The 22,535-nt window shown below is 37.9% G+C and overlaps 2 protein-coding genes across 2 annotated transcripts; both read right to left on the bottom strand.

Moving 5' to 3' along the window:
- Positions 1-309: 309 nt before the first annotated feature.
- cxcr3.3 (chemokine (C-X-C motif) receptor 3, tandem duplicate 3) lies at positions 310-5,544 on the bottom strand. Its single transcript, XM_051865803.1, has 3 exons — positions 5,219-5,544; positions 4,354-4,707; positions 310-2,418 (listed from the first exon to the last, which is right to left on the bottom strand). Exons 1-3 carry the CDS (start codon positions 5,228-5,230, stop codon positions 1,681-1,683), a joined length of 1,104 nt encoding a protein of 367 aa, XP_051721763.1. The 5' UTR covers positions 5,231-5,544; the 3' UTR covers positions 310-1,680.
- A 13,163-nt stretch (positions 5,545-18,707) lies between these two features.
- On the bottom strand, positions 18,708-21,539 carry cxcr3.2 (chemokine (C-X-C motif) receptor 3, tandem duplicate 2). Its single transcript, XM_051866253.1, has 3 exons — positions 21,456-21,539; positions 20,517-20,647; positions 18,708-20,433 (listed from the first exon to the last, which is right to left on the bottom strand). Exons 2-3 carry the CDS (start codon positions 20,553-20,555, stop codon positions 19,333-19,335), a joined length of 1,140 nt encoding a protein of 379 aa, XP_051722213.1. The 5' UTR covers positions 20,556-20,647; positions 21,456-21,539; the 3' UTR covers positions 18,708-19,332.
- Positions 21,540-22,535: the final 996 nt, after the last annotated feature.

Raw genomic sequence — 22,535 nt, forward strand, 5'->3', positions numbered from 1 at the left:
TCCCAACTACCAAATCACCCTCTAAATTCTATGAGTACTTCCTCCAAAATGTCTGAGAAGAAAACCTGATTATGCAACACAGGAAAAGAGTTTCTTTCATGACCCCATCTCAGAGGAAACTGTGAAAAAACGTCAAATCATTATTTCTTATTTGACGAGCAATTATTAAACAACTGAAATGTATTTTTAATATATTTTTTTCTCTTTCATAAACATTTACTTAATATTTTCAGTTTAATAAAATTAGCAGAACATAAGCTTTCAACTACTTCAAAGTGATAGTAACAATTTGGGACATTAAAATAGCAGTTCAGTCATATACTTTATAACATTTATGTAAGTGACAGGACACACCCTTCTAGAGACCACTGACCTGAACACATCTCAAAAAAAACATCACTGTCATGACTTCCTGACATGAGAACGGAAACTACTTATCATCAACAGCTGATGGTAATTTGACACATATTTTAAAACGATTTCTCCCAACTACTGCAGACTTTCGTAGATAAAAAATAAATGTATGGTACAAACACGGATGTAACACATTTGACATTTACATGGTTACAATATGTGACATTCCTCTATTATGCAATTATAATATTAAAATGAATGCATAAAAATGTATTATCCATTAGCAAGGCTGATTTTGGAATTGACAACTGGGATTGAACAGTTCCGTTATCAAGCAAGTAGGCACAGTCTCTGCCAAAATGCCAAATATTGTTTTGGAACACTTTTCCAAAACACTTAGGTCCCATTTACACTAGTGCGTTTTCGTTTTAAAACGCATAACTTTTGCTAAGGTTACGCCTATCGCTTACACTACTCTGGCATTTTCGACCCTCAAAAACGATGGCGTGGCTGCCCACGTTAGCTCTGCGTATCCTTGACGACCATGTAAACAATAACATGGAGACTGAACTGCAATCTTTGCTGGCTTTGTTGTCATTTTTAGCAGCCATTGTGCAGTTAAACTCTGCATTTTTTTTTTTTAAATACTCCAGCTACCTACATGCAACTGTTTACACTTGTACGCGCATGCCCAGTCTGCATGAACGGTCATGTGACATATGTTTTTAGTCTTGTAGTCAGTGTTGCCAAGACAATTGGGATACTTTTACACTGTTGCTGCAGGATGTTTTTCATATCCGTGGGTTCAAGCGACCCCAAATAACTTGAATGCAAATTTTACCAGGGGAACCCCTGCCAAAAACGTGGATTTTACCCCCTGGAATGTGATTTTTACCAGAGGACATTAAAACGACATTTTAAAACGAAAACGTACTAGTGTAAATGGGGCCTTACAGCACAGCACAGCACAACGAAAACAAAAAAAGTAAATAAATAAAACATTTGACAGAGCAACAGAAAATAATCACCATTATGATAATTTTACTGAATTAAAGTGCAAATGAGTTGGCCAGCATTTTTTATTTTTTTTAAGCATTTTTTATTCTTTCTTAATAAAAGCATAATGTTTCCTTTATCATCTATTTGCAGAATGCATGTACAAAACCCTTTGGAGGATGCTAATTTATCATCCAACATTGGGTTATTCCATAACTAGTAATATGTCAACAAATGTAATGCTTATGTTAAATAAAGTATTCATAAAATACATTTACGGAATTATGAGATTCAATGTTTTATGATTTCAAGTATCATAATCCTGGGTTTTTATTGTTGGTTAATGTCATTCATAGGTTGAAGTGAACCTTGTTCCTCTTGGACAGAAGCATTCCTGTTTCCTTCACTAGAGTCCCAAAGCGAAATATCATTACTGTCTGTTTCACAAGCACTGAACTTTATCATAGTCAGTGCGCGTCGCCGGAACTCTTTGGAGAGACAGAGGTAAATAACAGGATTAACGATGCAATGGAGAAGTCCAAAAATGGCTGTTATTTTGCTAGCTCTCCACTGCCTCCCTTCACAGTCGTCTGCCCCTGCTGAGGAGATGCTGTCCACTGGCTGAGCCGTGTCCACGATGAAGGTAATGTTGTAGGGTGTCCAGCAGATGAAGAAAGCCAGCACAAGGGCTGCAATGACAGCTGTACTTCGGCCCTTCTTCTTCTGCTGGCACTTGGAGTTGTGCCATAATTTCAGCAGGACAGAGGAACAACAGAACAGCAGCACAAGTGCTGGTAGAACAAAGCACACAATATGTGAAAGACGAGAGGCAAGACGGCAGGTATTAGGTGGATAATAACATTCCGCTGTATCCCGACTTGCTCTGATGGGCCTCAGATAGATCCAATCAGGGATGGAAAGGAGCAGGCAAATGATCAGGATAATCAGGCAGGAACAGTAAACCACCACACGTTTTTTACAGGAAAACATCCGTACTCCTCGGACGATGGACAGGTAGCAGTCAACACTCATGCAGGCCAACGTGAAGATACCACAGTAGAAATTGATCTGAAGAGATAGTGAAAGAGAACAGTTATTACAATACTATAGCACACAGTCAATAACAAATTAGAATGTCCACAATACAAAAGAGGAAATATAATTTAAAAACTACTTTAAAACATGTCTGTTTTTAGAAATGTTTGTATTCATTTTGGTTTCAAATGGTCTTCAAAAACTTTCAAGAATTTTTTTTTTATTAGAGAACAGTTATTACAATACTATGGCAGACAGTTAATGACAAATTAGAATGTCCACAATACGAAAAAAAGAAATGTATACAAAAACCCGATTCCAAAAAAGTTGGGACACTGTACAAAATGTGAATAAAAAAGGAATGCAATAATTTACAAATCTCATAAACTTATATTTTATTCACAATAGAATATAGATAACATATCAAATGTTGAAAGTGAGACATTTTGAAATGTCATGCCAAATATTGGCTCATTTTGGATTTCATAAGAGCTACACATTCCAAAAAAACTGGGACAGGTAGCAATAAGAGGCCGGAAAAGTTAAATGTACATATAAGGAACAGCTGGAGGACCAATTTGCAACTTATTAGGTCAATTGGCAACATGATGGGTATAAAAAGAGCCTCTTAGAGTGGCAGTGTCTCTCAGAAGTCAAGATGGGCAGAGGATCACCAATTCCCCCAATGCTGCGGCGAAAAATAGTGGAGCAATATCAGAAAGGAGTTTCTCAGAGAAAAATTGCAAAGAGTCTGAAGTTATCATCATCTACAGTGCATAATATCATCCAAAGATTCAGAGAATCTGGAACAATCTCTGTGCGTAAGGGTCAAGGCTGGAAAACCATACTGGATGCCCGTGATCTTCAGGCCCTTAGACGGCACTGCATCACATACAGGAATGCTACTGTAATGGAAATCACAACATGGGCTCAGGAATACTTCCAGAAAACATTGTCAGTGAACACAATCCACCGTGCCATTCGCCGTTGCCGGCTAAAACTCTATAGGTCAAAAAAGAAGCCATATCTAAACATGATCCAGAAGCGCAGGCGTTTTCTCTGGGCCAAGGCTCATTTAAATTGACTGTGGCAAAGTGGAAAACTGTTCTGTGGTCAGACGAATCAAAATTTGAAGTTATTTTTGGAAAACTGGGACACCATGTCATCCACATCATTGCATTTCTTATATATATATATATATATATATATATATATATATATAGTGGCTAAAGGTGATGTCCGGAGGGGATATTTGTTTTTATGACTCTATAAGTTCAAATAAACAATCAAAATACAAGAAAAATATGAAGGAAAAACAAAGCGCTAAACTTGGTTAAGGTATTTATCTGACAAAATTATTTGGCAAACAAAGGCAAACTACAGCTACAGGTTTTATTTTACTATGCAAAAAAAAAAAAAAAAAAAAATGCATAAAAAAATGGTCATACTAAGCAACTTAGAATCAGTAGACAATTTATAAAGAATGATATATTAAATGAATTAAATATTAAAGATTTTTTTCTTCACTATGATATCAAGATTGCTATATCACCCTGACATTTTTGACTTTATGTCCCCCAAAAATATAGAAATGAATAAAAACATGCTTATTATATAGAGGTGTATTCAAGACTTTTATAAGTATATTTTAATGTATTTAGGAATACATTCATAGATCCATAGTCTATAGATTTATACAAAATAAGAACATATTACACAAAGTTGCTTTAACAACTTTATTTATTCTAAAAAAATAAATAAAAAAAACTTTACCATCCTGTTAAGAGATATACATTTCGCCTGATATCCAAAACCTGTCATTCCATATTGTCAACTTGAATTTCAGAGTGTCATTACCTCTTTCAGTCATGTCTGATGATTGTAGCTGTTTGTACAATGAAAATGGCATTCAACCCAATGAAGTCTACAGACTTATCAGACAGATACATGAAGCGTACAGTAACTCACCTTAAACATAGCTCCAGCCAGTTTGCAGAGCCCTGTGCCCATGAACCATCCCTTAACCGCGTCTGCAGCCCAGAGAGGCAGTGTGAGCAACAGCAGGCTGTCCGTTACACTCAAATTAAGGATGAAGATGTCCATCACACTCAGCTTCGGCCTCTTACGCCACAGTATTGTCAGCACCAGTCCATTTCCCAGCAGCCCCCATAAGAACCCCACAGAGTAAAGCAGGGGAATGAAGATCGCCAAGGAACCAGAGACCGTGCTGGACGGGCATACCTCATCCTTGTATACATAATCGTCATAGTCGAAGGTTTTGTTATCCTTAAACAGTCCGTCCAGTTCTACCTGCATGTTTGACTAAAATAAAAACAGACGTACCAAGAATCAATGACAAACTGTTGATTAATGTCTGATAGCAGCTACTTATGAGTCGAGTTGTGAACCCTGGCGAGTGTTAAATGTGCAAACATCACATGCTGGGGTTTCACATGATGTGGCAACAATAGCAAAATGGAAAGAAAAACAGTGGGTGGGACAGCTGACTGCTGTAAAACTGATAAGATGAGTACGCGCGCACATACAAAAAATAAACCGAAACCTGCTTTGACATTGAGCTGCTGTATGCTAATTCATACAGATATGTTGGGTTTTTTTTAAGTTTGAAAACCCTAAATCCTTTTAGCTGCTCTCAAATTGTTAAGTTCAGTCGAGAACTACACTTGGTTTGTTTGATAAGTGCGGTTCTAATGTCAGCGATCCAATTCTAGCTATCTGTACAAGAAAGGTTAAACACAATAGTACAGCAGAGCGTACAGTTTGAACCGAATGAGAAAAAATCAAATATATACAAGAGCTGAGAACAACTTACAGGTGTTGCCATGTTCTTGATTCTCTTTCTCGTCCCTTCTAAGCAGGCCGCATTTACTTTAGTTTTACATAACCCATCTGCTGAGAATCGTATGTTTGCTCATTGCAAATGCAGTGGTTAGTTAAAGTTACAGTGCCCGCGCAGAGTGAAAGAGGAGGAATAGGTAACGATGATCCTGCTGCACTTGTTGTTTTTCTTCGTCTTGACCCATCACTTCATCCGGATTGCTATCTAGTTCCCTCCTACCCACTATCACGTGCACTCTTGCCCCAAACAGGTTATATCTAAAAATATCTCTCACTAAGTAACACACTTTGTATTCGATCTATTAGTGTTTTGGTTTGCCACCACAACGCTCCATTCGCTACACAATGTACTCGTTCGCCATCTTGCGGCAGCTAACCGCACGTACGGTGTACATTTTAGGACTTCCTCACAACTCAGTCATACAACAAAAAGGCGTCATGCCTCAGACTAAAAGGCTTCAGTCACCGGACAAAACGGCATCGCGCCTCAGACTGAAAGGCTTCAGGTCTCAGGAAAAACGACGTAAGGTGTCAGGTCTCGTACAATTAGGCATCGAATGAAACAGCCTCAGACGAAAAGGCATCAGGTGTGTTTTTTTTTTTGTTTTTTTTTGTATAGCCTAACTTTCTATTGGCTTTTATCCCATCATAATGCCGTCCTTCAGTTGTCTTTTTCTTTACTGTTACTATTCCCAAATTGATGTAAGATGTGTGTGCGTGCATGTTAATTATCTAGAATCGATCTGTTGATGGTATTCATGTAGGCTATTTAAAAGAAAAGAACATGCCGATTTTCACATTGGTCTGCAGAAAAACAGCAACGGGCTGAATGAAAATGTAAAATGTGACTCTTCCATCCAGATAGTGGTATTCTGTTTTTATTGTTATTTTTATTTTTTATGCATTCCATTTTTATTCTTATGTATTTGTTTCCTTTTTATGTAAAGTACTTTGAATTACCATTGTGTATGAAATGTGCTAAATAAAATTGCCTTGCCTTGCCTAATCGACTCTCTGACAGTAGGTGGCGCTGGAACAGAAGAAATAAAGCCGTTTTCTTGGTAACCTCTGTACACAAAGCAGCTGTGCTTATAACAACGTATTCAAATAGCTCGAAAGATTTTTTACCTCTCTTATAAAAATGAACCATGGTTTTACTACAAATAAAACAAAATGGTTATTGTAGTAAACCATGGTAACCACAAATTAACCATGGTTTTGCTACACTATAGTTTATGGTATTTGTAGTAAAATTATTGTTATACAAATAGTAGCCTATCAATCCGACAAAAAAAAAAATCATAGTTACACACTTTTAACCATGGTTAATTTTCGTATGTGTTCACAATAGTTTGCAATGCAAGCTATTTGCAATATGTTATTTTGCTAACTTTTTATACATGCAAATAAAACTAGTGAATAATACAAATTTACAAAATAATCTTAGTGGGATATGTTTTATACAACTTAGTGTAACATTTGACAGAAAACTGCATACACGTGACATCACATTGAGGAGGGGCAATTCGCTTCTTTCTAAGTCCGTTTCGTCTGATGCATTTATGTCTGATGCCTTTTAGTCTGAGGCCGTTTCGTCTGATGCCTTTTGGTCTGAGGCTGTTTCGTCTGATGCCGAGACCTGACGTCGTTTTTCCTGAGACCTGAAGCCTTTCAGTCTGAGGCGCGATGCCGTTTTGTCCAGTGACTGAAGCCTTTTCGTTGTATGACTGAGGCGTGAGGAAGTCCTAAAATGTACACCGTATGCACGACATTTACAGAGACTATACAGTCAAACCAAAATTTATTCAGACACCTTGAACATTTCATTCATTAATACAGTTTATTCACTATAGTTGGAAAAAAAAATGGTAATAAAATACGATAAGAGCTCAGAGTTAAACTGTGTCATAAAAAAATAATCTTAATTATGTCAGATAACACTTCAGCAAAACATGGTCAGGTCAAAGTGTCTGAAGAATTTTTGGGTATGTCACAGTTTATTTTGCTATCACTTACATAAATGAACTAGTGTCCTGCACCCACTAGTATAAATATGACTGTATGTGGACTAATGAACAGGATCAGTCATATTCAATTTGAACTAAACTGGCTTCGCCCAACAGGGATTTGATATGTAGGATCATTTTTTATAAATATTTCTTATTCAATAGTTCTCAATAACAATATTATTCCATAGCACTGTCCATTAAGAACCCCACAGAGTAAAGCAGGGGAATGAAGATCGCCAAGGAACCAGAGACCGTGCTGGACGGGCATACCTCATCCTTGTAAACCAAGAACTACACTTGGTTTGTTTGAGAAGTGCGGTTCTAATGTCAGCGATCCAATTCTAGCTATCTGTACAAGAAAGGTTAAACACAATAGTACAGCAGAGCGTACAGTTTGACCCGAAGGAGACAGAATCATAAATACATACAAGAGCTGAGAAAAACTTACAGGTGTTGCCATGTGCACTCTTGCCCCAAACTGGTTATATCTAAAAATATCTCTCACTAAGTAACACACTTTATATTCGACCTATTAGTGTTTTGGTTTGCCACCACAACGCTCCATTCGCTACACAGTGTACTCTTTCTCCATCTTGCTGCAGCTAACCGCACGACATTTACAGAGCGACTATACAGTCAAACCAAAATTGACACCACGAACATTTCATTCATTAATACAGTTTATTCACTATAGTTAAAAAAAATGGTAATAAAATATGACAAGATCTCAGAGTTAAACTGTGTCATAAAAAATTAATCTTAACTATGTCAGATAACACTTAAGCAAAACATTTGGTAATAATTTTTGGTTCCAAATTTTTATCAGTTTTACTGGCTGTCCACTGTATGAAGAATTTTTGGGTATAATATGTCACAGTTTACTTTATTTTGCTATCCTCACTTAAATAAATGAACTAGTGTCCTGCACAGTAGTAAAAATATATAAAAAATGTCTGAATAATTTTTGGTTTGACTGTATGTGGACTAATGAACAGGATCAGTCATATTCAATTTGAACTAAACTGGCTTTGCCCAACAGGGATTTGATATGTAGGATCTTTTTTTTTTTTCTCAAGCTTTTATAAATGTTTCTAATTCAATAGTTCTCAATAACACCAACACTGTCCATTAACACAGCAAAACTTGATATAATACCACAAAATGTCTTCAGACTGTGAAGATATTAATAACACACTAATACCAATACTGATAATAACCATGAAACAGAAACTTAATTTATTATATGTAATTATATGGTAGAGGCTTTTAATGAGATTAACACAGTACAGTTGCATTGCAGAGTAGGCTACGCTGCTGGTAAAACACTGGCTGTAGCTGACGCACTATCAAGGGGCCCAGACCACACTGCAGAGAGCATGAACAACCACAATGAGGTAATTGCACACCGCAATGAGGTAACTGCACACATTGCTTCTGTTGTCAATAACCTCACTGCAACTTCACAGAAAATGAACCTCGGCAGGATAAATACTGAATCAGACAGCCAGCTGCAGTCAATCCACTTTGTTAGGAATGGTTGGCCAGAGAACAGCAAGCACACCTGAGGCCAACCAACAGTATTTTCAGGTGAGAGGAGAGCTGTCTGAGTTCCAAGGCTTAGTTGTGAGAGGCAGATACATTGAGATACATTTCCTGCCCCCTCTGCTAAGTGATTGGAAAACTCAAAGCCACCTTTGCCGTTTTGGGATTGCTTGTGAGTTGAGAAGTGACAATTGCCCAGTTTTCTAAAGAATTCAGAGACTTCAGACTTACAAATGCCATCTCACCAGGGCATGTACAGCAGTAGTCAGCCACAGTAGCCTAACTCACTCAGGGAGAGTTTGTAAGCCTGTGCAGAAGACTTAATATGAGACTGTTAGATCATGAACTGAATGGAACTGGGAAAAATGAAGATTCAAAGTGAAAGTTAATTTGTCTGTATTTATATATTATGCATGCTTTGAAGAGAAAAAGTAGCCTATGTTAATGAAAGTAATGCTGTTATGCATTAGCTTAAAGGGTTAGTCCACCCAAAATGGAAAATGATCCCGTAATTTACGCACCCTCAAGCCATGTGTTGTAGCTAGTATCTTTTTTTTTTCTCTCTCCTTTTTTCTCCTTTGTTGATAGGTGTGTTACGTGTTTGTATATGGTATGGTGCGGTCAAAGACAAATTTCAACCACGGCTGAAAATAAAGATGTATTATTATTAGGCTACTATCTTCTCTCAGACGAACGCAATCTGAGTTACATTAAAAATATTTTGGCTCTTCCAAGCTTTATAATGCATACCTGCAAACTAGTCGCTTTTCAGCGAAATTCAACGTCATTTATGTGAATCGTGTAGATCCGAAGAGTTTTTTTTTTTTCTTTTTTTCTTTTTTTCTCGGGGGTGGGGGTGTCAGGGTGAGTTTGCAGGCACAATAAACTTCACAAGAATGAAAGTGAAACCATAAACGTCTCTCGAGCTGTCTTGATGTTTTTTGGCGCTCTGTGGTGTGACTGACACATCGCTGTAGGTTCAAACAGAGGCAGAGCGCACGCAAAGAGCTTAGAACCCAAGAGGCGACACTTTGATACTTTTTGGGTAACAGCCACTAGATGGCGCTCCGGTAGCGCGGCCGCCATTATGGGGTGAAAATACTAACTGGACCATTGAATCCTTCACATCTTACGCACCCAAAATCGGCGAATTTCACTGCCAAATCAAAAGCGCAATAGAACAGTTTTTTTTAAATTAAGTCACCAGTAAATTGTATGGCTCCTACAGTAAATGTTGTATTGTCTTATATATGTTTTATTTTACCAGTTGTGGAATCCAACCATTCAACCATCTGAGGTAACAGTTAGCCTACTTCGAGTAGGCTATTTCCATTTTATGCAACTTTACACATTTATTAATAGTAAATTAATAATTAATAAATTTAAGATCATCATGTTTGCAGCTAACAATATATTTCAGACCTAGTGGAGTAATAGTAATAGTATCTAGGTCTGAATTGAAATAGGCTATATTGTACGTTTTAATGGATCACGCTACAAACATGATCTTATAATACATGCATTGCCGTGTCGTGTCCGTTATCGCATAATTCACACTTTTGGACACTTTTGCTTTAACGGACATTAGACAACACTGCAAAATCAAGCTGTTATATTCATATATTTATTGTCCAACATTCCCAAATTTTCTGATGCATGTCCTTAATTTAATTTAAAATGTTGGTAATAATTCAGTGTTTATAATGCTAATATTTGAACTTCAAAGAATTTTAACCCAAACTGTCTGGGTTTCTAGAAAACAAAGGTTTTGTGAAAAAAAAGTGGAAGACTTAAACACAAAGTGTGTAAAATAAACTGTAAAAAGGATTTGATGTAGTGATAGTATTTTATTCTGTGTTGTCATCATTCAGGTTGGATTTCAGCTTTAATGTACTTTTTTTTTTTTTTTTAAACAAAGCAGCTGATATTACCATAGAAACTAGTGGACTGTTGACTGACTTTCACCACAAAATGGCGGAAGCGCAGGGCTGCTGCTGGGCGCCGGTGTTGCAATGGAACGTTCTATTAAGTGTCGCTTCTTGTTGGTGTATATTCTTTGGCGCACGTGAACCGATCATCTCTTCCGCTTTACAACACGAAATAAACATGAATGGATGTAGGATGAATGAATACCGAAGGTATGTTGAAAGATCCAGTACAACTTACTGAAATCCATATCATGTCAGATGTACCGTTAATCAATCAATCATTGTTTTAACCGCGGAAAAGCGCCAATATAGCTTGTAAAAATGTTACCGTAACATTTACCTCAGAAAAGCCGTTCAATGTCAAAAAACTCGTTAGTCAGCTACAAAAATGAATTTAGAGAGGGGCATTTTGATATATATCCACTGTGACTATAGGCCATTGCATATTCATGTATTTAACATGTGCTTACTGAATGTAAACCGTTTTATGACGCCACCATTTAAATGTTTAGGCCGATATTAAAAAAGAGTAGAAACATAATTATGTCATTAAAAATTTATTATAACGTTATTATAAAAACGTCTTTATGTGTAATTTATATGTAAGTAGCTTACAAATGAATTAATCTTAACCTTTAATATTATAATGATGTACCAGCTGTGGTTCCCTGTATAGTTTACAGCATTAGTTGAGAGATATTTTTTCTTTGAGGAAATTTGGCATGTACTTTACCTGATAGGCCCCAAATGAATCATTATTGAATTGAAGGTAATCAAATCGAAATCAAATCGCACGCTTCTGAATCAAAACCGAATCCAATTGTGAAATTTGTGTCAATGCCCAGTATCAATAATTTTTTTTTTTTACTTGAAGCAAATGTTGTTTTTTCCATTTATTTTCTTGTGGGAGTGCACCTGAATGCTTAGTTTATATGTTAAAATCACAAAAAAATTCTCATGGGGGAGGATGCCCCCAGACCCCTCTACTACTATTTATTTTGTAAACATGTCACCTTTTTCACCACTTTGGAGTTTGCAGGTATGATAATGGGAGTGAATAGTAACCATGATTTTGAAGCCCAAAAAAGCACATCCATCCAACATAAATGTAATCTATACAGTTCCAGGGGTTAATAAAGGCCTTCTGATGTGAAGTGGTGCACCCAACATAAAGGGAGGAGCGACAACAGTGAAGGATGAGAGAGGACCAGAACTGGACTGTTTTACATTGTTTTGTTTATGTGTGTGTCACAGATGACTGCCGCTTTTTACTTTCGTTTTGTTGTTTGTTTATTTTATATATTAAAGTTACGTTGAATGTTCGCTGGTTCCTGTCTCCTTCCTCCCTGAACAACGAACTGTTACATTGGTGCCGAAACCCGGGAGGAAGGAGGGACATGCTGTCGGAGAGCCCTCGCTGCTGAGGGGGATCGCGGTGCTGAGGAGGTCGGGCAACGCGGAAGAGTTTAGACCGCGAGTGTCTTCCTGAGGCGGTGGTGCTAGAGTGATGACACAACAGGTGGGACAGAGAGCTCACTGCTCTGCTCCTGGGTCGAGGTGGGGTGGCTGCCGTCCGAGAGGGAGTGGAGGAGTCGCCGCCGTTCACCGTGGGCCGGACCCTGCTGCTGTCTGCCATGATGGGGTGAAGCAGGGAACGGGGGACTCGCTGCCGGCTGCCCTCAGTCGGAGGAGCCATCGCCGGCCGGCAGAGGGTGGAAGAGGATTGAGCCATCCACCGAGCATCCAGTACCATCGCATGGCACCACGAGGAAGAGCCTCTCGGCTGGCTAAGGACTGAGCGGCAGTGTGTCTGGGAACTGGACCAATTTTTTTTTCTCTTTTTCCTCTCTCCACTCTCTCATCTCTGTCGCTCCTTGTGCTTTCTTCTCCTTTTCTCTCGTCTTGTCCATCCTTACCCTCAGGTGCTGCAGCTGCCGAGACTGGCCCCTGGCCTGCGTGGGGCGATGGAGGTATGTGACAAGCAGGGCAGGGCGAGAGCTGTGAGAGAAAGGCGTGAGGCCGGTGGTGTGATTGCTAAGGAGCGTCACCTGTGCACTGCACCAGTCTCGTATCTCTCATGGAGGAGCTCCGGAAGCATAAAGGGAGAAGTGACGACAGTCACTGAGAGAGTACCAGGCCTGGACTATTTTATGTTGTTTATGTTTGTGTGGCAGTCGTCCGTGAGGGACTGCCGCTTTTTACTTTCGTTTTGTTGTTTGTTTATTTTATAAATTAAAATTACGTTGAATGTTCGCCGGTTTCCTGAACAATGATCTGTGTTACATGTGGTAATGAAGCTACCTTTCAAATTGAGAGAACGCTGGAGAGAAAGAGCTACCAAGGTAGAGTCAAATTCTCACATGTTGTGAAGTTCATTGAACGACATGCAAAAATCCGATCCTGTGATTGGATGTATTCAGGATAAGGAACCAAATGCAGTGAAACCTAGCAAGACATTCAAAGGGAAACAGTTTTGCTACAAATGTTGTTACTTCCGTTCCAAGGAGAAATGAAACATCACAATAGAGAAACCATTCCGTGTACAAGACCAATGATAATACAACTTGCTTGTTCTGTCAAGACAATCATGTTTTAGAAAGGTGTGATGCTTTTAAGAAAAAGTCACAACGAGAAAAGCTTGACTTTTTGAAAGGAAAAGGAGTTTGTTTCAGCTGTTTGAAATCTGGACATGTAAGTAGTAATGTGACAAATGCCTTGTGTGTGAAGTTTGTAGTCAGACACGTCCTTCAGTATTGCATATACTGTACATCGCAAGCCAGCCAATGGAGGACAAGGGGCAAAGAAGCAGCCTCTGCCCAAACTTGTGGATACATTGGCAGGTAACAAAAAATACTTGCTGTCAATCATCCCTATTACGGCCTTCCATTAAGCCGCTGGTGTCGGTGGCAGATGTAAGCAAGTTAAGTACGCGTGCCAATTAAGTCCATACACACAGATATTAAAATGCAAACTGTGTCTCTTTATTTTGTTCCAGCCAATAAACACTGCTTCCAATCAGCTTCCTGTGAGCTCTCGTTCTTATACTGTTCATAATTCACAAGCGTAAAGTTCATACCTTGCAGACAGAACAAACCCTTTGTCCATAATCCATGTGAACACATAAGCACTCATCTGTGCGGTAAAAACGTTGTATGGCTTAGCACGGTCAAAAACTGTTTGCCTCCCTGCCTCCAAACACACCTGTTGTCTCATTAACCCCATGCTCTAAATATACAGCCATATTAGAGCGACACCCAATGGACAAAACATACATTGCATTAAAATGGCTCCTACAATCCCAGTGCAAGTAAAATCAGCTAAAGGAGACAAACTGATTAAAACTTATGCTTTTCTGGATCCTGAGAGTTCAGCTACATTTTGCTCAGAGCAGCTGATGAATTAACTAAATATCAGAGTTAAAAAGATTAACATTTTTCTGTTCACTATGGGACAAGAGCAGTCTGTCTTTTGTAATGTTGTTACTGGTTTCAACAGTAATAATTTCTTTTCCCTTCCTGAAGTATACACTCAGAAGAGAATGCCTGCCAGTTGGGACAACATTGTAATGCAGGAAGAAATATCCAAATGGCCATATCTGGACAGAGTGAAAATCCCACACATTGAGGCTAATGTCGATTTACTTTTTGGAGCCAATGCATCCCAAGTGATGGAGCCATGGGAGGTAATAAATAGTAATGGACACTATGCCATTAGAACCCTATTGGGGTGAGTTTGTTAAAGGGATAGTTCACCCAAAAATGAAAATTTGATGTTTATCTGCTTACCCCCAGGGCATCCAAGATGTAGGTGACTTTGTTTCTTCAGTCGAACACAAATGATGATTTTTAACTCCAACCGTTGCAGTCTGTCAGTCGTATAATGCATGACAATGGTAACAAAATCTATGAGAGTAAAAAAAAACATGCACAGACAAATCCAAATTAAACCCTGCGGCTCGTGACGACACATTGATGTCCTATGACATGAAAAATTAAGTTTTGATGTAATAAAACAACATTTTTTTAGTGGTTTACTTCCATTTGTATATAGTTGGACATAGTGGTGTATTAGAGGTAAAAATGATATAAATACTGTTCGGTTTCTCGCACAAACCGATCGTTTCGTGTCTTAGGACATTAATGTGTCGTCACGAGCCACAGGGTTTAATTTGGACTTGTCTCATAGATTTTGTTACCATTGTCATGCATTATACGACTGACAGACTGCAACGGTTGGAGTTAAAAATCATCATTTGTGTTCTACTGAAGAAACAAATTCACCTACTTCTTGGATGCCCTGGGGGTAAGTAGATAAACATCACATTTTCATTTTTGGGTGAACTATCCCTTTAATGGACTTTCAGAGCAGAGCAGTGACTTCAGGAAAGATACTGGTACACCTTTGGTTACTGTCAACAGGATCTCTATTGGAAGGCTCGATGAACTGCTCCAAAATCAGTATAATCAGGACTTCAGTGAAACCACTGTGGATAAAAAGAGATGTCCAGTGTTGCTTGCTATGCGTCAAGGCAAACTGCAGAAGACAAATCACTTTTTCCAATGGAAATTCAAATTCAAGACCACTGTAGATGGTTTTGTCATTGAGGGTCTCTTTAAAGCTGACATGACCACTTAATCAAGTAAAGAAACTTTTCCAGATGATAAAGGTTTTGTACGTACAGTAAAGATTAAAACAGAATGTAGAGTTCTGGAACGACCTGCTAAAAAGCTTTGTCTTTTTTTTCTTTTTGAGGTAAATGATTGAGGTGAAAATGGTTTTGTGATTACAAGTGTAATAATGCCATGAATTTATGACCAAATGTCTGTATTACTGCATGAATTGTTATGGCTCCTTTATGTATATTTTGTGTAATTGTTATGTCTTCCTGCCATAAGCAATTATATATTTGTCCATTGGGTGGCGCTCTGATATTGTATATTAGGGGTGCCTGGGTGATGAGACAACAGATGTCTGTTGGTAGTGTGGAAGCATGCAGTTTTTGTCCGTGCACTGTGTGTATGAATGTGCAAGCCTGTGCAAGACATGCGGACTATGCTTACTGGAATATAATGCATTGGACGTAGATTAATGGTGCTTAACCATGCTTCACTGGTAAAGAGTAACATTCAAGGAACAATATAGACTATGTGCATTAAATCTGCACGGTATAAACTTCATATGAACTGTGAACTTGAATTTGAAATCAGACACCACAGAAAGCTAACTGGAAGCAATGTTTATTAATTGGAGCACAAGACACTGTTTTGCATCTTGCATCTTTGTTCATGGAGTTTGTATGTGTCAATTACCTGTTACCAATACCAGCGGCTTAATGGAAAGCCATAACAAACACTTCAATTAATATATTTAAACTGTTATCCACATAATGACAGGAACATTACAGACAACTCACCGTGTTCTCCGCCATGGTGTTATGTTTTAATAACTCCACCCCTTCTTTTGTGGCCTGAGACGTGTGGCCTGGCTTGTGTGTCCTGAAACATGTGGCACTGCTGCTGGATATGGCCCTGTCCCAAATGGCACCCTAAACTGACTTGCCGTCTTCTTATGAGTCTGCACTTTCGTGACGTAACGCCGCTTTGACTGTTGGGAAGAAGTCTGATGCACACTTCATAGCACTTTTGGTCTTGGGGACTTACAATGGCTGCTGTGTGCACTTGTCCGTTAAGACCACGAAACCATAGGGTGTCCCATTTGTGAATTTTAGGTCTCAGAAGGGTGCTCACGAGCACCCCCTTTGATGTCGATATGCGCCCTCGATGCACACTTTTGATGAGCCTGCACTGGTGCGAGCTCCGCAGCAGACTTCTTCCCAACAGTCAAGCCGGCGTTACGTCACGAAAGTGCGGACTCGTAGGAAGACCGTGAGTGTTTAGGGTGCCATTTGGGACAGGGCCTGCAGGCTCGGCAAAAGTGTGCATCGAGGGCGCATTTCGACTACAAAGGGGGTGCTCATGAGCACCCTTCTGAAACCTAAAATGACAAATGGGACACCCTAAGGTCTCATGGACTTAACGGTCACGCACATGTGGCAGCCATTGTAAGTCCCCAAGACCAAAAGTGCATATGAAGTGTGCCATTTGGGACAGGGCCGATGTTATTCCGAAGCCCAAGCCGTCAAACCAACGTCATCAGAGAAGGGCCGTCATTCCAGATGGGAAGTGCATTTTCAGATTTTGATTGAAGATTACGAAGGCAACTTTTTTTTTTCTTTTTTTGGTTTATTGACTTGCACGGATTTGTTCACCACAAAACTACGCTAACAAAGTAAATATGGTCAATTTTGATTTCACAAGGACTTTAACAGTATAGACCTTTGTTCAATTTTAAAAAATAAACATTATACAAATAATTAGGTATAAACCACTTATAAAACTGTAAGAGAGAGAAAGAAAGAAAGAAAGAAAGAAAGAGAAAGAAATAAAAAAGAAAGGAAAATGATCGAATAAACTTTGCAAAGCTCACAAACTTTTAATGTCTTTATGCTTTCTTATCCATAAAGGGTATCTTTAATTGTCCATGTACAGCATTATTTCAGTCAACAAAACCACACCATTGTGTTTCTTATATTAGTAAACTTGCATTTATGATTGTGAAATTTGATCAAAAATATGAGTAAATTATTTATTTATTTATTTTCATCTTCTTTATGATAATCAGTAAAGCCAAATAGTTTTTTTTTCTTTCATAAATATGAGAGTGGTCTTAAACACTAATTATTTTTACTGATACATTTCTGTACCACAATATAACTGAATAAGTACAATGTCAAAATAAATGTAGGCTAATGGTTTCATGATAATCAATTTAGAAATACAGTTTATATTTATACTTCTGTAAAAAAAAAATCTGTAAATAATGATTTACTGGACAAAATCTGTGAATAAGCATAAAAGAGTCTTTAGCCTTATTTCTGCAATCTCTGGGGTAATAACCAAAACCCCCCAAGAGTTCCAGCATTGTAACTATTATTCTGAATAGCTCTATTATTGTTTTTGGAGGTTATTGACAATAATAAATAAAAAAAAACCTGACAGCAAAAGATTAAAAAAATATAAAATGAGGACCATTTGAAAGAACAATATTCATAAACTTATTTCCTCTCCATTGGATAACAACAGAGCTCAACAATGGCAGGTTTTATTCACATAAAAATGACAATATACTGTAATATGCAAAAGTGGCCTACATAAATGAATATAAACAGCTGACAAGGTAGCATTTAAAAAAATACAGAAAGGTTATGGGTCATTTAATTTCTTATTCATACAGTAAGTAGAAGTTTAGGAAGAGTAAACTATTCTCTTTAATAGTTTAATAGTGAAACTCAGCAATACTTAGTAATACTTACTCAGCAAAACAACAATAATAATAATAATAAAAAAAAGTCCCCAGTTTTCTGTCCTGCATTACCATTTTTCCTATTCAATCAGGACATTTGGGTGTGATGAATCATTAGGGCTTGCCCATTTTATTTAATAGCCAAAAAGGCTTTTTTTTTTTTTTCACTGAGATGAGCCATGCTATTTGCTATTGCTATAATGGGGTCAGAGTTTGGCTGGTTAGTCTATACCTCAAAGCCAAATGTCATGAACTAACAGCCACAGAAGATTGAAGATTATGAGAGCTTTTTTTCCTTCAGTGCTGTGGCTCAGCATATACCACAAATGCTCTCAGCCCCCTAGACTTCCTTTTAGCTTACTAATCTTTATGCTCATAGGTAAACTCATTTAAATAATTTTTTGCATGTCAAAAATTGACACTTATTTTTTTGAAAATTGTTCTAGTACTAGATATAAACTTTCACAATGCTCTATAAAAGAAAAGTATTTGTAATAGTTGAAACAGAAAGATTACACATATTGCTCTGTGTTTCCTTTGTGGCTGTCATTCTCAGAATAAAATACATCTTCAGAGTGTAACATCCTCCCAATCTACAGCTGAACAAGAATAGTAAAGGAAGTGAGTCACACAAATCTTTATTACATTTTTTAACGAAACATACACTTTATCAGAGGTGGCAACACAGAACAAAAATACCAATAAAAATGTTTACAAAAATTACATTAGGAGAAAATATCCTGTCATGTTCATATCTATTATGTATGTATGTCATCAACTTAAAATATAAAACAAAATATTAATAAAAAGATAAACAAAGCTCAATTTGATATTGCAGTGTTACATGTTAAGAGTATTTATAAAGAAGAAAAATAAAGAAAGTAGATGTGGAGTCAGAAAACATGTTTTCAGTTCCTTTTTTGTAACACTAAACCCAGACAACTCAGAGGGTGATTCACTGGTAGGGTTTCAACTACCACGAAAAGCAGAATTTTGCTGAGGTAACAAAATCAACAGCATTATACAAATGTTTTTTTTTTTTTTTTTTTTTTTTAAATTGACGACAAAGTAGTCATAATGGCTGTGCTGCACTGATGTATTAGAAAATGGCATCTTTTCAAAAAGAGAACATGGAAAATTTTAGTTTTAAAATCACTCAGACTATACAAACTGAAATCGTGATTACTTTCCAATCCCAAATAAAAACAACAATCACTTCTCCTCTTGTTCATGTCATTGCACTCTTTTCAGGCCATGACAGAGAAGTACGAGGTATTCTCACTTTCCACTGAGCTGAATGATCCATTAGGCCTGCGGATGGTTGATCCCCGACCGTTTGCCCATCCTGCTAATCCGAGGCACCCCCGGGGTCCTAAAACAGCCTTGCACATCTGGGCGAGCTCACGACGGAACTTCACCCCCACAAGGCCGTAGAGTAGTGGATTTAAAGCGCAATGCGCCAGCCCCAGGCTTTCGGTCACCAGAATGCCCACATCCAGCACCTTGTTCAGCGCACAGCTTTTGACAATGACCCCGAGCGCCTGCAGACTGTCGGTCAGCCGAAGGGCATTATAAGGCGCCCAACTGACCACAAACACAATGACCAATGAGACGATGAGCCTTAGAGAGCGTCGTTTCTGCCTACGCGTGGCGTGGCACAGTGCTTTGAAAATGCGAAGGTAGCAATACAGCATGACCAGTAGGGGTAGAATGAATCCAAGAATCAAACCAACCAGCTGCATGCCGACCTGCCATAGCTGGAAGTTCTTTTGAGAATACACTGTCTGGCACACCAACCGATTCATTCCTTGTACTTTCACCACGTTACGGTAGAGCACATCCACCATGGCCAATCCCAAGCAGACGACCCAGATGATGGCGCAGGCCAGCTGAGCGTGGCAGGTCTTGCGTCTCCAGCTGATATTGATGGCATGTACGATAGCCAAGTATCGGTCAAAGCTGATGCAGGCCAGGAATAGCACCCCACAATAGACATTCAGCGAGAACATCGCTCCGGCTATTTTACACATGAACACGCCAAACACCCACTGGTTGATCCACTCGACAGCGAAAAATGGCAACGTGACAGCCAGTAGGAGGTCAGAGACGGCCAAATGGAGCAGGAAGGTGTCCGTCAGTGAGAAGGAGCAGGGACTGTGTCGAGACTGACGATAGCGGCGGATCACACACAGCACTAGAACATTACCAACTAGTGCCAGGATAAAGACTAGGATGTAAGCTACAGGGGCAAAGCGACCAAGAAATTCCCATGATTCCTTCAGACTACAGGGGGCAGCACTGGCATCATCATGGTAATTTTCGTCATATTCATAGTCATATTGTGTGTACTGTATAACAGATCAAAGAATGTTTCAGTATTTTGTTATTTTTTAAATTTCTTGTAAGTTTTTTTATACCAACTATCACTCACCTCTTCGTAGTTGTCCGTGGATGTTGTGCTGTTCTTCATGATGTGCTTCAGAGAAGTGAGACATACAAGTAAAATAGTGGGCACGAGATTCACTCGTCTCTCACGCTATCTTGTCTATATGTCTCTCCTTTCTTTTGAGCAAATTTCGGTAGAGAAAAAAACAAGGATAGAGAGCGAGAAGTCAGAACACAGAAACTGAATCCTACATTTTCATATAACCACTGCAAAGAGGAACTGAAGGCTGCATCCAGAGAGAAATAAAACTGAACTCGTTTGATTAAAGATAAAACACTGAAATCCCCAATTTGCTGAGGGCAGACATAATCAAAAAGTTTCTTGAAAACACCTTTGCAATTTAAAAGATAGAAAGCTGGTTGTGACAGGTTAGTAAACTTGAATGTTTGAAAAAAAAAAAAATTGTGTTATGCAAAATGTAATGAGTTTATGGTGCAAAAGTGGGAATAGTAGAGTTCGACTATAGGGAACTGAAAGTGCTGAAAATTGACATTGCATAAGTTTGGCATATGCAATGAAACATAATACAAACTAATGAAAAATAATATTTTATCCATTATGTGCCATTAACATATTTTATTGTATTTTGGTAGGTGTGGTGTTTTTGCTAGAGTAGAATAAAAAAGCTAGAGTCATTAAAAAGACAAGGAAAAGATTACTTGAATGAACACTGAATGAAAAATTTTGAATATATATATATATATATTTATTTATTTATTTTTTTTTTTTTTTTTTGTCTGTGTGTGTGTGTTGCAATTCATATCAAAACCAAAAGATTTTTTAATACTGCAAAAGTGTCACTGCAGTATTAATGTACACACACACACATACACACATATACACCTATACACACATATATATATATATATATATATTAAAAGACTTAGTTGTATCGGAGTATAAATAGAAGCAAAAATCTCGTACCTGTCCTCTCTGTGCTGTCTGTTCAGGACTTGTCTGGCACAGATCAGATGGTGGTCTAGTTACTTCTGAAAGTGTTCAGGAAACACGTTAATCTTAGGGCTTCCTGACTTCTTTTTCTCTCTTCCCTTTTTGCACTCTCCACAAAACAAAACACATTTTTAACATCATATATGTATAATATATATTGGTGCTTGTAAAACTAAGCATTCTTTGTTAAAATGTTTTCTCTTTTACTGCTCAGATTTAGTCTTTGCTCTTAATAGACAGGAAGCTGATGCTCTCAGTCTTTTCTAAATAAATGAGTGATACATGATGATTTGTTGTTTATACAATTTACAGATGATTTTTGACCAAACTAACTTGCAAGTAAGAGCTTTATATTTGTGAGGATTATTTCAGCAACCAGCTATATAGGTCTAGTACTTGGGTGTAATTTGGTGTAGTGGTTAAATGATATTATGTTTGCATTGTAATATTTCTGAATTGGGTACAGCTTAGTTTAAGCATTTCTCAGTAAGTCCAAGTAGCTATTTTTTTTTTCCAGTGTTGCATGTTATGTTTTGTAATGAGTGCACTGTCACAGTATAATTGTTTTTCCATTCATTTCACTCTCAAGGTTTAATTCTCAAAAGCAAGAATACACTGTAACCTACAGACCCAATAAAGTATCTTGACTTTATAAAATGAGTCTCTTAAACCATCTGGATAATCCAGTGCTATGGTTGTGTTATATGTTTACTGGAAATGATGCACACTCTTTAATTTCTACTCTGATCGTTGACGCCTTCTTAGGAGGTTAACCACATCCTATGTGGCCACATGCCTAATATAAATGCAAATAATAAAGCACATAGCAGCCAGATTTCACTATACAGCATAGGATCTCTGTTTTTAACAAAAACTTTAAAAATACAGTATCTGCTTACAACAGAATTAAATATTCCACTTCCAAAATGAGAATGATGTACTGATGACTGCATGGTAAAAAAAAAAAAAAAAAAAAATATCCTACATGTGTAACAAAACGTGTGTAGGCAGACAAAGACGAAAATGAGTAACTTTCCAATACAAGGTTTAACA

The sequence above is a fragment of the Ctenopharyngodon idella genome, chromosome 16 (assembly GCF_019924925.1).
Source record: "Ctenopharyngodon idella isolate HZGC_01 chromosome 16, HZGC01, whole genome shotgun sequence".
In the NCBI taxonomy this organism is placed as follows: domain Eukaryota; kingdom Metazoa; phylum Chordata; class Actinopteri; order Cypriniformes; family Xenocyprididae; genus Ctenopharyngodon; species Ctenopharyngodon idella.

What these genes read in the sequence shown, in the direction of transcription:
- cxcr3.2 (XM_051866253.1), bottom strand. Translation starts at nt 20,555, where the DNA reads ATGAAGAACAGCACAACATCCACGGACAACTACGAAGAG. An exon ending in CCACGGACAACTACGAAGAG is followed by an intron (nt 20,434 to 20,516) that starts GTGAGTGATAGT and finishes TCTGTTATACAG; the next exon opens with TACACACAATATGACTATGA.
- cxcr3.3 (XM_051865803.1), bottom strand. An exon ending in TGGCTGGAGCTATGTTTAAG is followed by an intron (nt 2,419 to 4,353) that starts GTGAGTTACTGT and finishes CTATCTCTTCAG; the next exon opens with ATCAATTTCTACTGTGGTAT.